Below are 26,835 nucleotides of genomic sequence, written 5' to 3' on the forward strand. Positions count from 1 at the left end.
CCTGCCCTGGTGCTTTGCAGATGGAGCGCACAAGCAGAGCAGGAGCAGTTTTAACATGTTGCCATGGGAAAGGAGAGTACGGACATACAGACACCAGCTGTGGCTACAGAGACCCGGGTGCCAGGAGATAATCCTGGGAAAGTATCCGGATATGTTTCCCGGGGCCCTGCCCAGTGGCATTCAGCAAGGTGGCCTTGCCCGACACACGGGTGAGGATTTTATCTTTGACTGGATTAGGAACTGGCTGGATGGCAGGGCCCAGAGAGTGGTGATCAGCGGTGCAGAGTCTAGTTGGAGGCCTGTAGCTAGCGGGGTCCCCCAGGGGTCAGTCCTTGGTCCAGTCCTGTTCAATTTATTCATCAATGACCTGGATGAAGGCACAGAGTGCTCCCTCAGCAAGTTTGCTGATGACACAAAACTGGGAGGAGTAGCCGATACCCCAGAGGGCTGCGCTGCCATCCAGAGGGACCTGGACAGACTGGACAACTGGGCGGTGAAAAACCTCATGCAATTCAACAAGGCCAAGTGCAAGGTCCTGCACCTGGGGAGGAATAACCCCAGACACCAGTACAGGCTGGGGACCGACCTTCTGGAGAGCAGCTCTGCGGAGAGGGACCTGGGCGTCATGGTGGATGACAAGTTGACCATGAGGCAGCAGTGTGCCCTCGTGACCAAGAAGGCCAATGGGATCCTGGGATTCATTAAGAAGAGCGTCTCCAGCAGGTCAAGGGAGGTGATCCTGCCCCTCTACTCAGCCCTGGTGAGGCCACATCTGGAGTATTGTGTCCAGTTCAGGGCTCCACAGTACAAGAGGGATGTGGAGCTGCTGGAGAGAGTCCAGCGCAGGGCTACAAGGATGATCAGGGGCCTGGAACATCTGCCCTATGAGGAGAGGCTGAGGGAGCTGGGCCTGTTCAGCCTGGAGAAGAGAAGGCTGAGAGGGGATCTAATTAGTGTATATAAATACCTCAAGGGAGGGAGTGCAGAGGATGGTGCTGGTCTCTTTTCAGTGGTGGCCACTGATAGGACTAGAGGAAATGGCTGGAAACTGAAGCATTGGAAGTTCCACAGGAACTTAAGGAAAAATTTCTTAACAGTGAGGGTGACAGAGCACTGGAACAGGCTGCCCAGAGAGGTTGTGGAGTCTCCTTCTCTGGAGATCTTCAAAACCCGCTTGGACGCAGTCCTGTGCCACGTGCTCTAGGTGACCCTGTGTGTGCAGGGGGGTTGGACTAGATGATCTCTGGAGGTCCCTTCCAACCCTAAGCATTCTATGATTCTATGATTCTATGACTCTTCAGCTGCTCTGTCAAATCCGTTTGACTCCAGCAAGTAGCTTCAAGAGTCAGGAGGAGGAATAGCCAAAGAGCGGGTTGCAGTGTGGTTGTGCAAGCCGTGTTTCCATAGGCAGCTGGACTGAACCAAAATGATGATATTTAAAAAGTTACTAAAGGAACAACTTCCTTTAGCAATGTGGCTGCTGCTTTCCTGAAATGAAAACAACGTTCTCTCATTTTTATTGCATTGCAGTCAGCACAGGCTCTCTCCTGCTGGTAATTCAGGAGATAAGACTGTGAGTCGTTTTGTGTAAAGACAATTTGCTCTGGAATAACAAAGAGACTGATTTGAAATCCCCAGCTCTCAATGTCCCTGCTTACCCACCAAAAGTAATGAGTTGCCCAAATTAATGTGAGCAAAATTTCATAAGTCCTGGATATTAACTAAGAAATTCCCATGCTCTTGCCACTTGCAATAATACAGACTAGTACCTGAAAAATAAGGCCAAAGATCCTGATGAGGTCCATGTATTTTTTTAATGCATCTATGGAGTGCGCTAGACCAACATGAAGAGTCCCTGAAATCCTTTGGGATTCCCTAAAAAAAGATTTAGTGGGAGAAAAGAGCTCCACACACAGGACATCATGAAACCAATGAATATTTCTATCTTAATTGTGTTTCATGCTAGAACATGAGGGAAATTATCACAGTTGAATAAAACGGTAAGCTCTCCTTGCAGCAAGATGCCTCACTTAATATAATAGTGTTAATAAACCTCTTAGTTCTAAAACACAGTTAACAAAAAAGCTCAAAAAAAGCAAAGACGGTAAAGTCTCTATGCATAAAATATGAAAAACAGCTTAATTTGCTTTGAAAAATCTGCTAATTTGCTTTGAAAGGCAGTTTAATTTGCACTTGAAGTAACAGATCAGAGCTAATACTCTACCTGTATACAGGCATAATTTAAACCTACTAGTCCACTGACAGCAGAAGAAAAAAAAAAGTGCATTTTCATTTTTTTTCCCACTTTCTCATTTAAAAGATATGACTTTTGCCATCTGCCAATGCATTTAACTCCATTGGAAAATACACCATACATTAGACAAAGTATCTGGTCAACAGAACTAAAAATGCTCCTTCTTGGAAAACAAGAAGGATATTTACTTGTAGATGTAATTCCAGGAAAAGAGAACCTCAAGTTTAACATAAAGCTTTTGTGGCCTAAGATAGAAGAGAGACTGAAAGAGTTTCAGAGCAGAAACACTGCAGAAAGTCTAGATGACTACAGCCAAGTGAGGCAGAGTGAGTCGAGCTAGAGCTGCCTGCAATATTCAGCCGTCTAGTTAGGTGTCTATGACAGTCAGCTACACACCAACTTCACAAAGGTCCAGGGGGAGAAGAGTAGATGGGGACACCGAGAAGTCTGTTGAGAAGAAAGGCCATAGTTCATGCCATATCATGGTGGATGGAAAAGGCCCATAGCAGAAACACCCAGGGGAGAGAGCATCTGTGTGGAAACAGCTGCAGCACCAGAGCAGGAGAAGGGTCACAGCAGCATGGGCTGGAGGAAAGGGTTACCCGTGGAGGAGATGCTGAGGTGGGGAAATACAGCACCTGGAAGGACTGTGCACACAAAGTTGCTGGGGGAAGACTCCAAAGGGTGAATTAAGTCTTTTTTAAAGAGCACTGGATTCCCAGGGGACTCCAAGAAGTTCCTCCACAGAGAGGAATTGATAGCAGCTCTAAACAGCTGGCATAGCACTGGTATGGCAAAACAAACACCATATTTTGGGCTCCTTTTAGATTTATTCAGTAACTTTCTGTATCTTGGTCTTCAGATGCCAAAGATACCATTTTAGTCTGAGTTGCAGTTGTGTGAAAGCCAGGTTAGGAGGCTAACAGCTCCAAACCACAAGAAATCAGGCCCTTGGCTGATTTCTTGTCTTGTTTCTTAGGCTGATACCTAAGTGAGCAACTTCCTAGCACAAACAACCCATTTCTGGTGAAATGCTAGGCCTATCATTGCCTCTCTTGCAGAAAATGTGTTTCGAAGATGCCACTGAAGGTCAAGTTTCAAATTATCCTGTCCCGAGCATTTTTCTGTTTTAGTCTAGAGTGAAGTGTGACTTTATTTGTACCTGACGATTCAGCAGATGGCACTGTGCTCAAAGATTGACTCTGGGCCACGCAGGAGGGGACAAGGTGTCCAAGAGGAAGGTGCAGTGGTGTTTTTACAAGGTTTGGATGCACGAGTGCCCAGGGCCTGCCCAATGATACCGTTGGGCTCAGGAGCCCCAGCATCAGCAGCAGACTGAAATGACTAAGGTGCTTGTGCACATTGATCCCTTCTTAGTCACAAACAGAAAAGAGAAGAAATTGAGATATTTGACATAGAGGCTGGTGATTGCAAGTAACACAGTCCAAACTAGTCTTTAGGGGTACAGTATTTGGGATAGCCCTTGAGTGCAGGGTACCCAGAGAAATCCGGCACAGGAAGATGATTTTAGGGGTCTTTTGCAGAAGTGCTGGATCATTCAGTGTTTTCCAAATTCAACCCTTGCTTTTAAGAGCTATTTATATACAAGTCTGAAGTGCTGATTGTAACCCCATGCCATTTCTTTGGATTCCAGGTGGGGGAACAGGATCCTCAGACCCCTGTATGGCAGTGCTCAGGGGGTCTTAGCAAACAGCTAAGAATAATTTAGGACTAGAGACTCCCTCACCATTAGCCAAGCTGACTAAGAGAGCATGTCACAAGACATGCTGAATTTATCTGGGGGGGTAGGAAAGGTGTAATGAAGACAGAGTGTGACACTTTTCTGTAGTCAATGCAGCAGATCTAATATTTAAGGATTTGGGGGGCCTCATGAATTGTAATATATACAGAGCTTTTCCCTAATGCACATAAGGCTTTGCTGTTCAGTCTTGCATAAGGACATAATTTAATAGCTGTGAAGGCACTTTGTATCTCATTTCTTTTTCTGAGCTGTGAAATAGGAGCCTTTTCCCATTCATTGAATAGCTCTGTGGGTTACTGTAGTAAATAATACTGTAATAATAAAGATATATTATGAGTCCTTCCAGTCAGCACTATTCAGTGTTAATTTACACAGCATTAGGAAAATAAATAATGATATTTGCCAAAATATTATAATGGATTGACCTAAACATCATGTAAGGCCTCCTGACATATAGGAACAGCAGATAAAAAATAAAAAAGACAAGATCAGATGTTAGAAAACACAAAGGTATGAGAAAATCTCTCTTTTTAGATGACTGCATGGGGTTCAGCTAACTTAGCCTTAGTAGCCTTAGCCTACTAAAAAAAGGCTAAGGGGCTAGATTTGGGGTTAAACTCTATTAGATATATCAGAAATAAAGAAAAGAGTTGCTTATATAGAAAGGAAATACTAGATTTGGAACAACAAAGTATAAATAGGCCATGAAATAGAAACTGTTTTCTAACCAGGCAGTGAGAGTCTGGAACAGCTTTTCAGTGTTAATAGGAAATGTCTTTTACTAGAGTAAGGGATGACACTGTCAGGGACACATGCACTTCATCTGGTCTGATATAAACTGGACCGAAACTTCAAATTAAGGCCAGTTTGTTTAGCTGGTTAGCTGAGAGCCTGTGATAGTGGGTTTTTTGTTTTGTTTTTGCTTGAGCAGATGGATTTCAAATAGGTTGGTTAAGAGATGGTTTCTTGATGTTTCTGGAGGTGCACAGCCTTACACACATAGTTGTGTGTGGTGGTGCTGTAGAAAGGCCTTTCTTGTTATATTGCTAACTATATATGTCTATCTGTAAGACAATACAGGTGATGGAGAATCCATGAAAAAAAGGACACTAAACGGTGTCCTTTTGGATGAAATTTTATTTATATATTTCCTAGATCTAAGCTTTACAACAAGGGGTTGTAACCACAAATGGAGACTGATTCAGCACTGATAGGTGCCCAAGGTTTCTTTCACAGATATAGACCTGACTTGCTATGAGTTATAGAGAACTTAAAGTAGATTAAGGTATTTTGTGATTCTGTAACTCCTGTCTTCTCATTTTCTCTCTAAAAATATCTGCTTTCCAAGTTACCTGGGATACCTGAGCACTTGCAGCAATAACAAACGAGCTCTCTTGTGCACCATAACAATTCCAGGAACATGGTTCCCTTGGATGTTTTAGCCCCATATTAGCCTGACAGGGGAGGAAATCTAGCCAAGAAGCTATCGACAGTGGTCAAGAAGTGATTAATGTTATTTTAACATGGAAAGGAACAGAGGAGGATTGGTCAGAGGAGAGCGTGATAGGCAGATTGTCTTGGGAACAGCGGCCAGGGGATGAGGGGACAGGGGGCCTAGGTGGGTCATGAGACAAGGACAGATTTCCAAACCTCAGCCTTCTGTGGCTGCATATCCTGAGGAGACAAGCACTGTTTTATCTCAGGCAGCAGAGCTCTTTTCCAGCAGACAGAAAGAACAGGAGCTACTGTAGCTGTGTTCATGCACCTCTGCTCATCTTCATCTTCATGCTCATCTGCACGAGCAACCTTCAGACTTTGCAGATTTCCAAATGACAAAACTGAACCAGCAAAAAACGGGGAGCAACATCACACTTCGCTTTCCCTCTAAGCTCATGACGTAACTTTTACTTCCTGTGAATAGGAATATTCCTATTTTACAAACAGGAAGTCACAAGCCTGTGAGCTCAGGGACTGTGAAGGAGGTCACGCAGGAGAGCTGGAAACAGAGTCTGAACCTAGAGCAGTCATCTACAGCCTTGGGACCACTGCTCTGTCTGTCAGTACATAGAGGAATGCTAGTATCATCAGAAAGCAGTGAGTGATCTCCTCACACAGAGCATTCACTGGGCAAATGGTTGAACATACACACTTGACACACACATATTGCTGTTATCACCTACTGGCTTACACAACTGGGACTTAGGAGGGGCTTAGACTCAAGTCCCACCTCCACTGGGCTCTCTCTGTAGGGTTCAGCTCCTAATTGTAGGTATCTAAATGTTGTCAAGATGCCCCAGCTATGAGCGCCAGTTCTTATTAGGACCAGCAAAGATCTACTCAATGCAATCCGTGGAGTCTGCAGGGTGATTCAACTCACCAGGAAGCAGAGCATGCATTTGGTCAGTCGAATTGCTCTCCATCCATTACTGGCATGTAACTACCAACATCCAGACCCATACTCATCAGCATCTGCAATCATCAACTGTATTACATCTTACATCTCCTACCACCACTTTGGATAACTACCACACTCGGTGCATAACAGCACTTCCCATGGAGGCTCTTTGCTAAGTGTATATGTTTCCTGTGACTTTTGCTCTGCATCATGTGCCATTCAAAATACCTGGGTGTATGATCTTAACTGGGATCTCTCAGTGTTTCTGTGGTATAACCAAGGGCAGCAGATGAGTGCCATGATTTCCTGGAGCAGATGGTGCAGGCTGTCTCTGGAACCTCTGTGTCCTTTGGACAGTGGTCGCTATGGTAGCAGCATCCTCCCTGTGGAGGGAGGTGGGAGGTGGGTGGGAGAAGCAGGTGATGCAGAAAACACCTGGGAAAGGCCTTGTCCATAAGCAGATTATGACCAAATTTTGACAACCCATGGATGGCTTGTTCTTTCCCTTGGCCCTTGCTCCCCCAGAAAGGCTGCAATGGCCTTCCGCTCCTAGTGCCTCAAAAGGAAAATCATGTGTTTCTTTCTATTCATGCACCAAAAAGGCTAATGTTTTATCAAGCTCATCCTTCCCAGGAAGCTTGTTGCTGGTAACAATGAGAGGATGGATGCAGGTGAAAACACTTTGAGTGAAATCCATCTCCATGCTTTACAAGGAAATTTGTGTTGAAATGGAGAAGGATGAAGAACTGAAATCTGGAAGGCCCTCTTTGTCATTCTACAACCAAACAGAAATCAAACAACCTTCTCTAAATTTGATTACAATTTTGACATTAAAATAGGAAAAATAACATGTCAGTAAAGCACCTGTTTTACATCCTGCATCATTAATTATTTTGCTGAGCAAAGCATGTTTACAGCTTATATAATGAAACCATTGCATATGTCCACAGAGAAGACCGAGCAACCAAACTTTCAAACACAGAAACTTAAATCCCGATTGAAATACCTCCTATACAAAACTGAGTTTCAAATCCACTCATCCACCACTTCTTCCCAGTGGCTTTAGTAGGAGCAACCCATTGGAGCAACTCAGGTCCTTTATAGCAAGTGCTTAGAGATGGATTTAAGATCCCATATTTACATTTGAAAAGGGTCTCACCTCTGCTATAGCTATGCTTAGTTTTAGCTCCATTACTTGTTCAAATAATGCAAGGCACAATAGCATTTTCATCAGGGACCGCATTCAGACATACAAGTATAATAACATGATCTGAGGATATATCTAACGTCTAGTGTGTTATTGATGATTTCCAGGATGGGAGCTGAGGAGTGTAACATAAACCAAGGTTGGATGTTCTTCAGAAGCAACCAAGATGAACACAGAGCAAAGCCCCAGTGAGAAAGCCAGTGGCACCTTTCAGCTCCACAGAGCATCACCTTCAGTGGTGTTAAACTTTGTGAAATGACATCACTATAGGTGACCGATGGTCAGTGTCAGCAGCGGGCATTGGACACCCAGCTGCCATAAGGACCGCACTCGTGTAAGTATTGTGTGCCCCTCTCTTAGAATTTTACAAAAACTAGGTTTTTCAGTGGCTTGACCACAGTTGGTAGATATAATTGGATCTTCGTTTTCTTTTTATATTTAGAGATGGTAGGAGCAAGAGAAATAATAAAAGTCTCACCAAGTAAATGTTATCAATTTCAGTTTACTTTGCTCCATAAGGCTTCACTCTTCCTGTCTCATCAGCCATGCTAGCCATTAGTGCTGCATTTTAGAGGTGTCTACAGAAACCCAGCAACTATTATTCTGATGACAATTGAAAGAGTGTTTGCAAACTTGTGGAACAAAATGATACAATTTAGTCATTTTCTATATTAATAATGTTCTAATTGAAAAATGTACTCTGATATAATTATCCTACATCTTTATGAGCCTGCCTCAGGAGCACAGTAAAAGAACAAATGGAGATATTTTTACCATGCCACGTGATAAAAAATTCTCAGAGTTTTATGTGTATTATTGCTGCACATTCTGATGATGGATTGGCATATCTCGTAACCTCTTAAAGCCAGATCCAGAAGAAGTTTTAGGCATGAAAATTAGGAACAGACTTAAATGTGGGACTTGTGCATAGGTGTCTCATGCCTTAGAAGGCCTTAGGGCATTTCCCCTGGCTTCCAGCTGCAGCTCCAAAGGAAATAGGCCTCCTACATGCCCTTTTCTGCCAGACCATGTGCAGACCTCTTATATACCCTTGACCATTTCAAATGGCGCTTCCTGCATGTCAGAGTCAAGCCTGTTATCCCGAGGAGTTATTATCCAGCCTAAATCAGTAGTTGTCTCTTTGGACTACCTGGAAGTCCTTGTGCTCCGCGATGACCACACAGCTCCCAGGCCCAAACTGAGTCTGGGACTGACAAGGAGACAGGAATTGTTAGTGCCAGTCACTGGGCTGCTACGTCAGTTCTCCCTGTACCTTGTAAATCCGCCTGGATGGAGCTTCTCTGGCTTTTACTCAAAGCCTATTCCACATAAAACACACAAACCAGCACGGAAGCAAGGAGCAGTATCCACACTTCCCCTCTCCCATCCAGTTGTCTACAGAATTAGATTCTTTTGTTCTTCTCCTTCAGCCTGCTATACCTTCAAAAAACAGGGTGGTGAAACTTGCCGTCCTTCAGCAGAGACTGTCGTCTGTAGATTAGCACCTTTTCCTAGGAGAGGGGATCTGTGAAAGTCACTACCAGCATAGAAAGGGAGGGGAGAGGAAATGCCCTGGCAAGCACTCTGGGTTGTTCTTCCTCCATCTGCCATGTTTTCAAGAGTCAGTCTGCTCTGTTTTTGCAAATAAATTTGTTCAAAATTGTTGTGCAGGGCAGTCTGCCCACAAGAGGGCTCAGGTCTCAACCCCAAGGGGCAAGACAGGCATCATCTCTTGGAGTTTCCCTGTGGTCAGCTCAAGGAAATCCTGTTTCTGCACACAGAATTCTCTGGGATTATCCTTCAGAGGCACCTAATCCCGTGTGCTCTGCCATGGCACTTAGCTGTGGCTTTGGGACTCAGCTCCAGCTCTAACATAGCAGCACCAACACTAACCAGCTGTGTCCTCACCTAAATTTGACCCTCCTGCTGATCTGGGAAAGATATCCTAATGTGTAACCCTCAATGCACAAGTTGCCACCCTAAATCTGCCTCATCCTCATTGTATTGCAAAGAGTAAAAGCGCAGTGTGTGCAAGCCTGTGTGACCTCCTAATTGCTGAAGCTCTGGAAGTGCAGAGCTTCAGCAGGGCTGTGCTAGAGTCCATGAAATGGGATGGGACATAGAATTATAGAATCATTATCATTAGAAAAGGCCTTCATGATCATTGAGTCCAACTGTAAAACCTTCAGCACCATGCCTGGTAAACTATGTCCCTAAGTGCCTCATCTACATGTTTCTTGAACACTGCCAAGGATGGTGACTCCACGAGGTGCGTGGAGATACTACACACACCTACTACAGAGGACTTGACCAAGTATATTAGTGGTTGTGCTAATGGCACGTGGTATAGTGCCACCAGTTCAGGCAGCCCAGCTCAGTGGGCACACCAAGTCTTGCTGGGATCTTCACACAGACTGGAAGCAAACTGGTGGGCCCAGGAGCAACTTGAGAGTGAAGGTGGACAGCTCTGCTTTCTTCCTTCTGTCTGCTGGAGAAGTATCTCCAGCCACTGCCCTGGACAGTGGGCACCTTCAGGGCACCTTCTACCACTGGAGATAGGATTAGGAGCCTAGCAGCAGCATTAGGAGAAACCAGCAGAACCCAAATTCTCCTCTGTTTGCTGAGGGTCTTTGGTAGGTACCCTCCTCTGCTTACCTGGGATAGTTCATCCCAGTTGCTGTGGTGGAGCCATCTGTCTGCAGGCTCTTGAGGTAACTGAAGAGGAGGTGAGCAGCAGCAGCTGGCCACACATCACTAAAACACATTTTGGTCATACCTAAACACCACAGAAGAAGTTAGAGCATGTCCCTGCCAGTGACTGAGCTCAGCATTGTGGGCAGAGATAAAACTGGGTGAGGAGAAGAGGCCTACAACACAAGCACGGTGTCACCCACTGCCTGTCATCCATGGCAGCAGAGCTCCAAAGGCTGTGCGGGAGAACTTCTTTGGCCTGGTCCTTGCAATCAGAGCCTCTTGGGCTGTCCATCCAACCTGTCACCATGCCCTTCAACTGTCACAGAGTCATGGCACTCTCCCTGCCTTCTCAGTTCTCACTGAGAGCAAGCACATATTGCAGCTATCTGCATTGCCTCTGTGGCCCCAAGGCCCTTGTTGGCTATACAGTGAGGGATAGACAGGTTCACAGTGTCTTAATAAACAGGAGATTTATTCATAAAGCAACCTGTTCTCTGCTAAGGAGCTGTAGAGTCATAAAAAAGAAACAGCATAAATAAATAATCAGTTTTTATCTTAGCTGTAGAATTATTAGTCAAATAAGTAAACAGAAAACTAGATTATTGTTTTCATTGCCTAAATTTGTTGCGATTCTGGAAACAGTAATTCTTTGGGTCTTACCTGAGCCTCTGTGAAAGGACAAGAGATGAGATGACTCATACACCAGCAGCTACGGGTAGATACGTGTCTCTCAGCACAGCAGGGCCACAGGTTGGTCCTGGCACAAGTCCACACTCCACTCACAACCAGAGGTACCTGGAATCACCTTGGAATATAACCTAGAAAAATCCTGGCCTTTGTATTTCACAGCCCGATTCACTTTCAGATATGGCAGCAATTTGTTCTGTCTGAATTTTGCTTAAAAGAAATCCCTTTTTTTCGCTCTTGGTACATGTCTTTATTTGTAGTAGAATGTTATTTTAAGACAGTTATGCCATAGGTTTTAGTGGCATCACTACTGACACCTGCTGCTTTTCTCTCTGTTGGGCCACAGGGTGAGACGCTCTGGGCTGTGCTTGGCCTCGGTCCCCCCCATCAGCGACGAGCGTGAGGGCAAGTCCATGTCCTGCTTTCCCTACTTCAACTGTCGTCAGCAGAAGCTCATCAAGAAGCTCTGGGCTGAGAAAGCTTTTCGGGAGGAGATTCAGAGTTTTCGGGAGATAATGAAGACCTTTCGGGAGAAGATCAAGGGCTTTCGAGAAAAAATCAAAGCTTTCAGGATGGCCATCCAAGCCTTCTGGGAAGAGGAAAAACCTATTTGGGAGGAAGAAACTGCCTTTCGTGAAGAAGAAAAGGTTTTTCAAGAGGAAGCAAAAGCCTTCTGGAGGGAGTATCGCGACTTCTGGAAGGAATACAATGCTTTCTGGAAGAAGGATGAGGATTTCTGGAAAGAGGACCAGCTCCTCTGGGAGAAAGACAAGGTTCTTCTGGATGAGGACAGAGTCCTATGGGCAGAAGAGATAGCCCTATGGGCAGACGAAAAAGCTCTCCTGGAGGAGGAGAGAGCTTTCTGGAAGGAAGAGGAAGCCCTCCGAGAAGATGAAAAGACCCTCCAGGAAGAGGAAATATTTATCTGGGAGGGAGCCTTTGATCCCGAGAGAGAAGATCGACTGCTTCTGGCTGTCGCTGTTGTTGCTGAGAGTCACGGCCCCACTAGCTGCAGAGCAAAAGCATAGCTGGAGAGAAAGAAGGAAAGCACAAATTATTCCGCTGGGCTCAGAAACCCACATATACTCATGTGGCTAATTTATTTAACTTGTGCTGGGCTTCAACTAGTTCTCTGGAAAAAAAAAAGACCCTCAATAAAAGCCCTATGGAGTAAATCACAGTAGGGTTTTTGTTTATGGTATTTTCTTTAAGGTGGTTGTATTCCAGCTTACAGGATATGGCACTAATCAGTGATAGCCTTCTGATCCCTCATACCTAACAGTCACCACTAAGACTCTTCTAGGAGAAAACCTTAGATGTTTTATTGGATCAGAACCTCAACCTCCTGCAGACAGCCTTGCTCTGGGGAGCATCGTTGACAGCACTTATTGCAACAGGTTTACCCCACAGTGCAGTGACCTAGGTGAAAGCAGTCTTGGACTCAGCATCTCTGACATGGGCAGAGGACATGCAGAAAAGCAGGAGGGACTGAAGAAGGCAACAGTGTGAGGACAAGACACAAGCGGGAGGGAAAAGTGGCAGTGAGGGACTCCTCTCCTTGGCTAGGGGGCAATAAATTTAACAATGAAAGTATGCATGTGTGTGTAAAAGCAAGAGGAGAGGACACATAGAAGAATTATTTGTGTCATTTTTTACCTGCTGAGCTTTTCCTGCAGGGAACTCCCCACTCCTGCAGTGTACAGAAAAATTTCTTGCAGAAAAATCCTAGAAAAATCCCCCTGCAACGCAGCATGCAGCCAATATCTGGCAATATTTTAGGTGTGGTGAGCACAGACTCGATGCCTTCTAATGAGAAAAGCAGCCATGGCACAGAGATTGCTGTTTTCTTCCCTTTCCTTTTTAATACTCCTATTTTTTAAAGGAAGAACTAATCTCACATGTTTCACATTCTTCAAAGTAGAGCTGTGAGGATTGATGTAGAGTTGAAGTTACATTTGACCCTCTGTATCTCCATTGCAGTGGGGAACAAAAGAAACCGTGAAAATTATTAATTAACTGTGAAAATTTAGGTCAAATAGGGCATTGAATTTTTCTCTAGCATGACAAGCACAGTGCAAGAAGCCTTTACAGCTGCTCTTCTGAAGACTCCGACGACTTCTGAAGCTGTCAAGCATATTTAGGCTGTCACTCAAATCCATCATGCAAGCTCAGTCCTCTATGAAAAATCCATGAATATTTCTTGTTCAGTGAATAAACATCCCATAAAAAAGTCATCTGGCTCAGCCAAGGTCGGAATGTTTTACAGTCTTTGTTGTTGTTATTCTATTATTGCCAGGTAACCTAGGGATGGAAATGGACTGGAAATTCAGTTCAACTCCAGGCACGTGCCCTGCATTCGAACTTGATTATCAGGCAGTGTGGAGGGAGTGTTTCAGAAAATAACAGTATTCAAAAGGCACTTGTCATTTTATATATCTTAATGTTAAAAAAAAATCAAGAATTTAATTCAGTTATTCAAATGCACATGTCAAATTAACATCCTTTTAAACTAAAAATAGATATGTCTTTCCTAATGAAGAACCCAACGCACATGAAATGTTCTTTTGAGAAGTCCTCTTCACTTTTTCAGAGTGGCGCTTCCTTAGTGAGAGCGCTGCTGGTGTAGTGCACAAGTTGAGAAACTTGAGAATTACATAGTGCAGCACAGAAGAGCCTGGAGGAAACGACGTCGCTGGAGGAAAGAATGTGCCGATATGATGTTAGACTGAGGATAGCTCCCCAGAAAGTATTTCATCTGGACTCGCCTCAAGAGCTGAAGATATCTGAAGCACCAACTCACCAAAATCAGGGTGGAAGGACCTGAAAAAAGCTGCCAAATCCCCCTGCACTTCAGAAGCAATGATGCCTGTAATATGCTGGGGAAACACTTGTCTCAGTTGTTTATTTCATTCAATTTCCAGCACTGGTGTGACACAACTACCACCTTCCTTCTAGAGCTCTACGAGCTCTACGGTATCTAAACTGAATCTCCATGACTGCAGTTTTGGCTTCTGATTGTAGTTACATGAACAGTTACACATAGTTACAGGAATGGAGATTTGTCCTTCCTTTCACCCCAAATTTATCCATCTGTACCTAAGTCCACCTTGGCGAACCAGCTCCCTGGCTCCTGCTCTCTTGTGTCACCAACCAAGTATTCCCTCCAAAAGCTTGAAAACCCAGGAGTTGGTACCACGAAGCTAGGCAGAACAGAGCTAACCCAAGACCAGAGTCAAACTTCTTGTGGCTGCTGTTCAAACATAGATGTATTGAAGAAAACAAGTGGAACAAGCAGTGTAAATTCACAGCAAACACGGGGATGAAACCCTAAAGCTTGGAAACGGGTTCAACCCAAACAAGCATAACATATTGGCAGAGCAGTTCACTTAGTTATCCCTGTGCAGTTTCGCAGGCATAGCAAATCCTGAGCTCATCTGCACATTTTTAAATGCAGTCTTGTCACTCAAAGCATTTCTGATATTTGCATCTATGAGCAAATGTGGGAGATGCATAAGTGAGAAATAGTAAAGATCGTTATAAGCTGACAAGTGAAACTGGAGGTAAGAAGAGCATCCAGTTACACGGGTAAGTCCTGCCACTCTGCCAGGCAGTTGCAATGAGTTGTTGAATAGTCAAGCTAGAGGGAAAATGAACAGTTAGGATACTGCAACTGAAAATATCAGATGGGGAAAAAATAACCACATTTTTACACTTCAGAATTTGAAGAGTCTACTCTGAGTTTGTTTTAAAAAAGTCTTATAACACTGATATCTTCCTCTCTCCATTTTAAAATTTTCCACTACTTATGTATGTTTCAGATTGTCAAATGTGAGGACATTTTCAAGGCTTTTGCCCCAAGTCAGCAAAAGTCCTTCAGTCTGCGCTTGAAATCCCTCAGAGCCATGAGACGATCCAAACTCCCATCTTAATCCACATTTAATGAAGATGAAAACACAATGAACTATCCAGCCCCCCAGTTTTCCTCCTGAGTTATAACATCATCTTATACTGCTGCACAGTTTTTTGAGCATTTTGGTGTGGGAGCTTCTCAAGTAGAAATTTGTGTTATTGTTATTATTAAGGTGAAGTCATATTGCCAGAGCTCCACTGCCAGAGCTATCCACTCGATAGACTGAGAACACAGAACTAGAAATTGTGTTGAAAAGCTGTAATTTGGCTGCTCATTTCCTTTAGGGAGTATTTTCCTTTTTCCCCTATTCTTACGGCTCAATGCAAAGGTTTGCGGCCCGACTGCCTTAGCGCAAGTTGGAGGAGTAGAAGTGAAGTCTCCACAGGAGCTGGTGGGTGCCTCTCTTGTGAACATGCTCCACCCCTGCTGGCTCACAAAAACCCAGCAGCTTTCCCTGCAGGCACCATAGAAACGTCAAGCTGCAGCCCAAACACACAAATGGAAGCAACGTTACCCCCATACCTACTGTATATGCACTTAATTTTTAATGTGATCTACCAAGTGATTTACCAAGACACGAATCTTTTTCTCATTTTAGCAGCACTCAGATATGCATCTTTGCCATTTGCACCTCTCTTTAAAAAAAAAAAATCTCAAAGAGCATCCTGATGGAAAGTCATTAACACCATGAAATAATTGAAAGACGGAGAAGCAGTTCGATGAGGCCGAACTTTCCAGCTGATCAGCAGAGGAGCAATGATTCCCCATGAGCATTCTCAATCAGGGTTGATAGAGGCAGAAATGATTACCAGAATAGCTATCATCACAAGCATTTTTGTCCCAAAAGGGAGCACAATGGGAAGAGGGGATTTGTATAAACTGATGCTCTTCCTAATGAAGGGTAAAATAGCAAAGCTAGCAAGGATCTCTCCAGAGGGAACTACCAACCCCTCCGGAAAGCTGCAGCAGAGTACTATATATACTTACAGTATATTGCCTTCTCATTTGCAGATCTCAAGGCCTTTGGTGTGTTTATCCCACAGCTCTCCAGAGAGTGGTGCAAAGGACATTATTGCCATTTTAAGGAGGACAAGAAGACCCATGAGTTTGAGTGAGGTCATTCTGATTTGTAGCTAATTCACAAAAGACAACCCTCTTCCTTTCCAGATTTCAATATCATCCGTGCAACTAGCCTGTCAGTGGAACTTAGCACACTCATAGGTGAAGTCTTTTAAAAAATATAGAGATTTTTCCTTTTTTATTCACTAGATTAAATCAAATTTTCAACACCTCAGGAGATCCCTGCTTTCCAAGGCACATTTTGGGACCTGTGGACAGCCTTACCTCGTTCAGTTTATAGTGTTATTTGTGACTATATTAAAAATGCATTTGAACAAACCCCCAGTGGCCTGTTTTCTCATCATTTTTTTACCTTTGCACCTATTTTTGCTGTATTCACAGATTTTACCAGTCATGACTTTATTTTGACTTTCCAGACTTTTTCGAAGCTTCCAAAAGTGTCACCGTGAGCAGAAGGGCAGTGTCTCCACAGGCACCCACTCCTCGGCCTCATTGCGGGCGCAGTGCTGAGAACACCGTGTCCCAGCAGCACCTCGTGGTTCCTGTGCAACCCAACATGTGTTGGGGCTATCCCATGGTCTCCAGGGAGCCAGGCTTGCCCAGAAACAGTGGTAAGAACAACACTGTGCTGTACACAGCTCCTAAACTCCACACTGTGATTTCCAGGCTCTGTTGTGAACACGTGATGACTCTTGACTTCATATACTTATGTACCACTCAACCACGCACTTAACACCTCTGTGGGTTGCTCACGTTACATGTTCACAGTCTTACTACCAAGAACAGCCCAATACCTCTGCATGACTATCATAATAAGAGGAATACTGTTTTTACCCGGTTTTGTTGACAATATCCTGTAGACATCATGGGAAACCTATGGGCTAGTTTTTCTGAAGGCAGCTGGGTCACCATATGGAGAGCTTTCCTCCTGCAGCAGGCATGACCTTCACCCCTCCGATGCATATGCCAGCAGCTGGAGCAATAAAATTAACCTTCCAACATCATCTCTAAGGCTTTTTATTTCATCTATGCCCTTCTCCTTGCTGGAAGAGCCCAGTTCAAATCCAACCTTTTGCCTCCACAGAAGCAAAATGCATCTACATTCCATGCTTGTATCCAGGATTTTCTGATGCATAGCAGCCTGCCTGGAGATAATGTTCAGATTGTCAGATAACGTTGTCTCAATCCACTCTTGGGAGAGGTTTTGATACGATCCCAAGAGTGAGATTAAGACACAAACGGGGTCAAATGCCATACAGAACCACAGAACACTTAAGGTTGGATGGGACCTCTGGAGGTCATCTAATCCAACCCTACTGCTCCAGCAGGGACACCTAGAGCATGTGGCACAGGGTGGCATCCAGGTGGGTTTGGAAGATCTCTACAGAAGGAGACTCCACAACCTCTCTGGGCAGCCTGTTCCAGGGCTCTGTCACCGTCACAGGAAAGGAGTTCTTCCTCAGATGGAGGTGGAACTTCCTGTGTTTCAGCTTACACCCATCACCCCTCATCCTGTCACCGGCCACCACAGAGAACAGCCTGGCCCCATCCTCCCTACAATCACCCCTCAGGTACTTGAACATATTGATCAAATCTCCTCTCAGCCCTCTTTTCTCCAGACTAAACAGGCCCCGCTCGCTTAGTCTTTCCTCATAAGGCAAATGCTCCAGTCCCTTAATCATCTTTGTGGCTCTCCGCTGGACCCTCTCTAGAAGCTCCACGTCCTTCTTGTCCTGGGGAGCCCAGAACTGCACCCAATACTCCAGGTGCAGCCTCACCAGAGCTGAGCAGAGGGGCAGGATCCCCTCCCTCGACCTGCTGGCAACGCTCCTCCTGATGCAGGCCAGGATCCCATTGGCCTTCTTGGCCACGAGGGCACATTGCTGACTCATGGTTAACTTGGTGTCAACCAGGACTCCCAAATCCCTCTCTGCGGAGCTGCTTTCCAGCAGGTCAACCCCTAATCTGTCCTGGTGTCTGGGGTTATTCCTCCCCAGGGGTAGGACCCTGTACTTGTCCTTGTTGAACCTCATGAGGTTCCTCTCTGCCCAACTCTCCATCCTGTCTAGGTCTCTCTGAATGGCAGCACAGCCCTCGGGAGTGTTGGCCACTCCTCCCAGTTTGGTGTCATCTGCAAACTTGCTGAGGGTGCACTCTATGCCCTCGTCCAAGTCATTGATGAACAAGCTAAGAGCACCGGGACCAGTACTGACCCCTGAGGGACACTACTGGCCACAGGCCTCCAACCAGATTCGGCCCCATTTATCACCACTCTCTGAGCTCTGCCATCCAGCCAGTCCTCAATCCACTTCACTGTCCACTCATCCAGTCCACACTTCCTAAGCTTTCCTATGATGATGTTATGGGAGACTGTGTTGAAAGCCTTGCTGAAGTTAAGGCAGACAACAGCCACGGCTCTCCCATCCATCTGGTCACCTCATCGTAGAAGGCTACCATCAGATAGCCTTCCCCTTGGTGAATCCATGCTGACTACTCCTGATCCCCTTCTTTTCCTTCACATACCTAAAAATGGTCTCTAGGATAAGCTGCTCCATCACCTTTCCAGGGATGGAGGTGATGCTGACCAGCCTGTAGTTTCCCAGCTCTTCCCTCTTGCCTCTTTTGAAAACTGGAGTACAATACAACATTGTAAGCTTTATTCTACTAACTGTGACAGGACAGAGAGAAGAAGAAAGGAAAAAGAGAGATAAGCAAGCAAGCGGGAGAGATGCAGCAAGATTAGTTACCACCACCACCAGTCCAGCTAGGTTTTGTTGGCTCCGCCTTGGTGCGGGATGTGATCACTTGAAGGAGAGTTCAGAGAAAGAAGACACATGCACGGCAGGAATACGCAGTCTTTTTTATGTCCCAGTTCTTGATGTGTCCACCCACTTTCATACGTGCTGTGTGCTCTGGTGCTCTTCTCTACCCGACTAGAGCGTAAACGCCGCTTGGTGGGCACTGCTGAGCATTGTTCAGGTCTCGAGCTGATCTTCTCAGAGACAGCATGCCGAGGCCAAAAAGTCATAAATTGTGTGGAGATGAGACACCTCGAGCTGATATCACAGTCTTCCCAGAGACAGGATGCCGGTAAGATACCTCGAGCTGATATCACAGTCTTCTCAGAGATAGGATGCCGAAGTCAAGAAATCCTAAATGGTATGGCAACGATGTCAAGATAAACACAATCCAAAACAGTCTCTTACACCATCCCATGGCTCAACACTGCTGTTTTGTGGTGGTATGAAAAATAAAAAGCACAGAGAGAGTGAGAGAGGGAGAGAAGAAAGAAGCACATACAACAGTATCTTAAATCGCTTTTTTTCAAACACTCAAAAGACATATCATCATATAATACTCCAGACACTGCTATTTTTGGTGGTGTGAAAAATAAAAGTTCAGAGAGAAAGAGAAGAAAGAAGCACATACAACAGTATCTTAATCGCTTTTTTTTAAACACTCAAAAGATATATCATCATAAAACTCCAGACATTATTGTCTTCTAGGTGATTCAACAACAAAAAAATGTCAATATGAAACCTTTAACTCTCTAGAAAGATCATTCAAATAACTACAGCATCAAACTATATATGTATAACGAGGTTAGCTAACAAATGCCCCAAATAAAAAGGTTAACAAAGTTATAAGCATTTTGCCTTTTCTTTTGCAATTTTTCCCTTCAGCAAGGCTGAATAGCCAGACCGTCATAGAGCATGTGGCTGTGCCTGGTCTACTGGGGTCAGGATCTGGACATGCAGCAAGAAAAGGGGTTTCCATGACGCCAGCCTAGGCCGCATGTATAGTTTAGGCCTGGAAGCTTCTACCTCACTAAATAATTGATACAGCTGCCGGCTTTGATTGGCGAATGACACAAATATGCTTCATACCATCAGGTGAGACAGTAGATATGAATTGCATATTATATACAACATGTTGGATTAATTGAATAAAACAAGGGATGATACATGGCAAAAACATTAAGGCGGCAAATGCGCATAGCAAATAAAATAAAAGCTGCTTTACCCATGGCACGCCCAGTAACCAAGACCATAAATCATCATTCCAGCCATTCCATGATTGAATGGGAACATGGACTAGTTTCCTAATATCTGTAGTCAGTTGAAGAACTACTTCGCCTGCATCATCTATTTCCAAGCAACAACTGGAGACATTTAGTTTCCCACATACTCCTCCCTCTTCAGCTAGTAAATAATCCAAAACCATGTGGTTTTGAATGATTGCAGTGCACATCCGTTGAGATTGTTCAGTTAAAAGGTCTATAGCATTGGCAGTTTTATTGGTAATTATTTCCAAATTTGCTTACAGTCAGATTATGCGATTCCAATTGTAAATCGGTTCTCTTGCCCCTGATATTGCTTCACTGGGATTCCAAGTAGCAGGCCTGTAACGCTTAATTTTCTTTCAGGAGGACACTCATTTTCCCCTCACTTTTGTGTTCCACCTATTTCAATCTCAACAGATCGCTTGTTGCGGGCAACCTCTCTGTCCCCCAAATTATCATACCTTATTCCCAGTCGGGACCACCTGTCTCTGGAAGAAGGAAAAACAGAGGTCGGATAATTCCTATATAGCATACCCCTGACCACTTTGCTGGTGGTTCTTTGTAGACAATATGTCCACAGAACCAATAATAGCCCTTTTTGGCCTTGGCACCATTCGCAAATGGTCCTGCTGCAGTCTTTGGGAATTGAAAATAAGTCATGTTATCATTTCCCAAAGGGCTAACAAAGGAGCTCAGGCAGTTGTTTATCCAGCCAGTGCAATACCAGGCACCAGTGTTGTTCTCACATGCACAGATTTGGCTGTAAATTTGGTTTCTAGGAATAAGGTTTCATTTTTGTTCGACCAAAATCCCTCAAATCCTTGGCTGCGCCTGTTTTCATTAAGCCACACCCACGTATAAACACCTCTATTTTCATTGTCCAATTTATATGTGAGTGTCCATTGACATTTGCTTTTCCCCACATGGGTGCGATTCAAGCATAATTTCCCACAGGAGGAAACTGAATTGGCCATATTTCATTGTCATCCCAGATAGTGCTATCAGTTTTGCTATAATTGCTTACAATTTGTGCTGGAGTGAAGGGTGCAGAGGTCCATGGCCAGCTGACAACCCTAGAGGACTTCCACAAACCCAACAGTGACTCAGATTAAAAATTTGGCTTATAGCTCTTGCTAACAAAACAAATTCATTATCATTAAATGGATCATACAGATTGGGAGAATTCGGGAGAGTTGGCTTCTCTTCACTCTTACAGATAAATCCCCCAAACAGTATAATAAAAAACAACATAAGCATTTTAACCAAATTATATAAAATCGGCATCTGCTTCATGTCTTCCCTGTGCGTATCTGGGTCTCTTTCTTCCTCCTGAAAAGAAACAAAAGACAAATTCGCTTCTCGGGTTAGAAAGAGGGAACAATCCCTTTAGTGTGAATCTTATGAATTTTCCCATAGGCCTTTTTTGCCTTCCAGGTGTATTTGTTTAATGGGGTGTCCAACACCAGTGGTACCACCCCCAGGGTGGGGAGTTCAACTAAGACAGGTCGTCCTGGGAATGAGATGGATTTCTAGGGTGATCAGGGTCATACAGGGCTGGTATGATCGTTGGAGCTTTTAAACAAAATGCTGTGATCTTTGGACATCCATTTATTCCCCAGGGGCTGTTAATGCTGGTCACCGCATCCCACACCCGCTCAGCCCATCCTGGCTCATGCGGTTTGAGGAATTGTTTTAATAGACCATTTGTTCTTTCCACGATTTCATTCACTTGTGGGTAATACGGAGTATGAAACACCCACGAAATTTCCTCCTGGGCTGCCACTCCCAGACCACGTTGCCTGTAAAATGAGAGCTGTTATCTGATTGAATTGGCTGCAGTGTGGGGAAGATTCCAAACCATTATTTCAGATCCTTTATCGTGTTTTCTCCTGTTGCCTTAGCACATGCTTTAGCTTGCACTGTATAGGAGATGGATATTTTTATGATCTGGAAGGTCATAAAAATCTCCTGGGGGAAGCAGAACATAGACCTTGAGACAGAAAGTGTTTGTCTGCCCGGCCTGAGTGATAAGGAGCACGGAGGTGGCTGCTTAGCCAGATTCATAGCCGACCGCCTCTAAAAGCCAGTTGAGGCTGGCTGCTTGATCGGGCTTGCAGCCAACTTAACCGCAGACGTCCTCTAAACTGTTTTAGAGGTAAAACACCAAGGAAGGAGGAAAATGATAAGAAAGGCAGGACCCTCAGATTGAGAGCTGGGACCCCTTCCCCCCCGCATTGGTATGCATGCATGCGCACCCTGAAGAGAGTTGTGAGACTAAAGGTGGAGTTTGTCTGCCCCTTCTCCCCCTTGGGCTGCCTCTTGGGTTGTACTGACCCTAGGGGACAGGATGCACCACCCTTAACAAGAAGATAGTGCAGAGAGCGACAGAGGAGGGAGGAAGGTGAAATTCCTAACTTGGAGGCCTGTGCTGTCTCCGTGGCAGCCAGCTTAGCAACACTCTCTCTCCGATCTGTTCCGGTTGAGGGGATGTTCAGTTTCAGTATTCCAACAGCAGGTACTGCCTTGGAAGTAGTTACCCAAGTTTCTTTTCTTCTGTGTGTCTTGCATATTGTGTGGTTGTCGCTGAATCCTGAACCCGGAACATGCACTAATCCAGATACTATCTCTAGACCTACCAGTACATAGTACTTTCCCTCTGACCTTCAAAAGGGGCCGATGTAATCAATCTGCCAGGCATCCCACAGGCCTTTTCTCTCTCTTAAGTGCAGAAGGTCACCTCCCAGAGGGTGTCTGTCCAGACAGACACGGCATTGTTTGCAAGAAGATACACAATTTCACACTCTTTCCTAATAACCGGCCACCCTTGGGCTTGTGCCTCACAAAATAGGTCCTTAACTCCCGAATGTTTCTGTTTTACATGTAGCCATTCCAACAGATGTTCCCAATTTTCTGATATCTGGGTGGTTTGTAGGGGTGCCAACCAGGCTAGTTCATTCACGTTGGCATTCCATTGGCTCACCAAAGTGTCATCTTGTTGATGAGGTTACCGTGGCTACTGCAAATTTCCCTTGTCTGGCAATGGTAAGAATATCCTGCCATTTTTCCTTTTGCCGCACAGATATTCTATTGGTTTCCCATCCATTTTGTTCCCAGAATGGAAGCCACTCTGCAGCCTTTAAATACAGCATAAGAGTCAGTATATAGACAGAAGAAGTAGATTGAGCGTCATGTTGGAAAACGCTCCACATATAGTGATTAGTTCTCTTACTTGTGCACTACCTTCCCCTTCAGTAATGATCTGTTCCTCGGTTTCTGTCTGAAGTGCTACGGCTTGATATTTCCAAATTTTTCCCTCTTGCTTCAACAACGCATCCATAAACCAGACATTGTGCAATTGTCCAGAAAATGGAGAAGCTACTTGTATTACAGATAATAATCCAGGTGTTTCTCTATCCAAGTTTACCTCATCTTGTATATTTAACACTTCTGTGGTTGCTTCAGATACAGAAAAAAAATCACAATAGCGTTCTACTTGTGTGTACCATTTTCGCACGGAGGCTTTCTGAGCCACTTCGTCAAGGTGTGGGGTTCCTGCCAAAACTGCTTTAATCACTTTAAATGGGCCTCTGAGCACTATAGGTTGTTGTCGGATAGTCCGTTCGGCTTCTCTCAGAGCTAGAATAACTACAAATATACCTTCGTCCCCAAGTTGTATGTCTTTTTTCAGCGTCTTTAAAGCTGTGAGAATAAAAATAAGCCGAATAGGGCCCTCTGGACCCTTTTGCCACAAATGGATTGACAGTCCAGTCTTGGCAAATCCCCATTCAATTTGAACTGGATCTGTTGGGTGAATAGAACCAAGGCCCTGATAGGCAGTCACTTCAAATGTCAACAGCTGTAAAGCCTCATTGTGGACCTAAGTCCATTCCCACTGAGTTCTTTTCACAGTAAGTCGTACAGGGGCATAGCAATAATTGAAAAGTCAGGAATATGTTGTGAGAACGGAACATTATGCTTCTGTAAAACCCTTCCACCCGGAAGATTCCAGAAATGAAACAAGGAGAGAATTGCCTAATGAAGACGACCAATCCGAAGAGAACCCGTAGCGACTGGACCTTAAAAGGAAATATCTAACTTTGTGTAACCGCCTTCCCCTTGCTTGTATAAAAACCCTGCGCGCGACACCAGGGGGATCTTTTGGCAAGATTCCCTGTTTGAGGGTGAGCTGGGGAGCCCAGCTAGCTGGTAATAAAGTTGGATCCTGCACATACAGGCCTCTCTGCTTCTGTTACCCTTGCGGGCTGGGGATCCGGACTTAACAAGTTCTTTTCACAATAAGTCGTACAGGGGCCTAGCAATAATTGAAAACTCAGGAATGTGTTTCCTCCAGAACACAAGCAACCCTAGTGCATGCTGTAAGTCTCTGATTCTGGCCTCTTGATCTGGTCGAGAGAGGAAAGTGTATCCAGTGGAATACGTCATTCCTCCCTTCCACCAGATCCCTAAAAATTTTACCTCACTTGAAGGGGTTTGTATTTTCTCAGGGGGAATTGTCAACCCTATACTTTCTAAGTAGGTGATGATGTCCTTCTGGGTTTCTCTGACTTCTTCTACCTGACTCCCTCCTATAAGCACATCATCTATATGTTAATAAATCTTCACCTCTGCCCTTACGGGGATTGTTTCCAAGACAATCTTGCTTGTGAGCGTGATGGGCCAGCATGGGGGAGTCATGTAAAAGTGTACTGTTGTCCTTCCCAGGTGAAGGCAAAATGATCCTCGTCCTCAAGTTGTAAAGGGACCATGAAAAACGTATCCTTGACATCAATTGTTGCCATAATAGGGTGATATTGTTCCTGAATGGTAGCTATTAATTCAGCAATGTTTGGTAGAGCAGCTGTTAGTGGACCTGTATTGGCATTCATAGAATCATAGAATGCTTAGGGTTGGAAGGGACCTCTAGAGATCATCTAGTCCAACCCCCCTGCACACGCAGGGTCACCTAGAGCACGTGGCACAGGACTGCGTCCAAGAGGGTTTTGAAGATCTCCAGAGAAGGAGACTCCACAACCTCTCTGGGCAGCCTGTTCCAGTGCTCTGTCACCCTCACTGTTAAGAAATTTTTCCTTAAGTTCCTGTGGAACTTCCAATGCTTCAGTTTCCAGCCATTTCCTCTAGTCCTATCAGTGGCCACCACTGAAAAGAGGCCAGCACCATCCTCTGCACTCCCTCCCTTGAGGTACTTATATACACTAAATAGATCCCCTCTCAGCCTTCTCTTCTCCAGGCTGAACAGGCCCAGCTCCCTCAGCCTCTCCTCGTAGGGCAGATGTTCCAGGCCCCTGATCATCCTTGTGGCCCTGCGCTGGACTCTCTCCAGCAGCTCCACATCCCTCTTATACTGTGGAGCCCAGAACTGGACACAATATTCCAGATATGGCCTCACCAGGGCTGAGTAGAGGGGCAGGATCACCTCCCTCCACCTGCTGGAGACGCTCTTCTTAATGCACCCCAGGATCCCATTGGCCTTCTTGGCCACAAGAGCACACTGCTGCCTCATGGTCAATTTATCATCCACCATGACACCCAGGTCCTTCTCTGCAGAGCTGCTCTCCAGAAGGTCGGTCCCCAGCCTGTACTGGTGTCTGGGGTTATTCCTCCCCAGGTGCAGGACCTTGCACTTGGCCTTGTTGAATTTCATGAGGTTTTTCACCGCCCAGATGTCCAGTCTGTCCAGGTCCCTCTGGATGGCAGCGCAGCCCTCTGGGGTATCGGCTACTCCTCCCAGTTTCGTGTCATCAGCAAACTTGCTGAGGGAGCACTCTGTGCCTTCATCCAGGTCATTGATGAATAAATTGAACAGGACTGGACCAAGGACTGACCCCTGGGGGACCCCACTAGCCACAGGCCTCCAACTAGACTCTGCACCGCTGATCACCACTCTCTGAGCTCTGCCATCCAGCCAGTTCCTAATCCATCTCACTGTCCACTCATCTATCCCACACTTCCGGAGCTTGCCCAGGAGGATGTTGTGAGGGACGGTGTCAAAAGCCTTGGTGAAGTCGAGATAGACGACATCCACTGCTCTCCCCTTGTCTATCCAGCCGGTCATTCCATCATAGAAGGCTATCAGGTTAGTCAAGGAAGATTTCCCCTTGGTGAATCCATGCTGACTACTCTTGAGCACCTTCTTGTCCTCCATGTGCTTGGAGACAACGGCCAGTATGAGCCGTTCCATCACTTTTCCGGGCACGGAGGTGAGGCTGACTGGCCTGTAGTTGCCTGGGTCCTCCTTCTTGCCTTTTTTGAAGACTGGCGTGACATTGGCCTTCTTCCAGTCTTCCGGCACCTCCCCCGTTCTCCAGGATCTTTCAAAGATGATGGAGAGCGGCTTAGCTATGACCTCTGCCAGCTCACGCAGCACTCTGGGGTGCATCCCATCAGGGCCCATGGATTTGGGGGTATCGAGGTTCCTTAGGTGCTCTCTGACCCAATCTTCCTCTACCCAGGGCAAGTCTTCCTCTCCACCAGCTTCTTCTCTTGTCCCTAGGGTCTGGGGCTCTAATGGGCTGCCCTTGGTAAACACCGAAGCAAAGAAGGCATTGAGCAACTCTGCTTTTTCTGTGTTATTTGTAACCAGGGTGCCCATCCCGTCCACCAGCAGACCCACGTTTTCCCTGATTTTCCTTTTGCTGTTAATGTATTTGAAGAATTTTTTTTTGTTATTTTTAACGTCCCTTGCCAGATTGCGTTCCAGCCATGCCTTAGCTTTCCTTGTCCCATCTCTGCATTTCCTGACTACGTTCCTGTATTTCTCCCAGG

At 45.2% G+C, this 26,835-nt stretch overlaps 1 protein-coding gene across 1 annotated transcript; it reads left to right on the forward strand.

The window, feature by feature from the left end:
• Positions 1 to 7,890: 7,890 nt before the first annotated feature.
• Positions 7,891 to 12,256, forward strand: CCDC70 (coiled-coil domain containing 70). The gene is made up of 2 exons (XM_088522119.1): positions 7,891 to 7,952; positions 11,346 to 12,256. The coding sequence occupies exon 2, from the start codon at positions 11,413 to 11,415 to the stop codon at positions 12,025 to 12,027; it is 615 nt and encodes a 204-aa protein (XP_088378245.1). The 5' UTR covers positions 7,891 to 7,952; positions 11,346 to 11,412; the 3' UTR covers positions 12,028 to 12,256.
• The last annotated feature ends 14,579 nt before the right edge of the window (positions 12,257 to 26,835 follow it).

This window comes from Tinamus guttatus, unplaced genomic scaffold (assembly GCF_059628265.1).
Source record: "Tinamus guttatus ecotype Peru unplaced genomic scaffold, ASM5962826v1 Tinamus_guttatus_pri_ptg000150l, whole genome shotgun sequence".
Lineage (NCBI taxonomy): Eukaryota > Metazoa > Chordata > Aves > Tinamiformes > Tinamidae > Tinamus > Tinamus guttatus.

Excerpts from the sequence above, each read along its gene's own strand:
- CCDC70 (XM_088522119.1), top strand. The coding sequence starts at position 11,413 with ATGTCCTGCTTTCCCTACTTCAACTGTCGTCAGCAGAAGCTCATCAAG.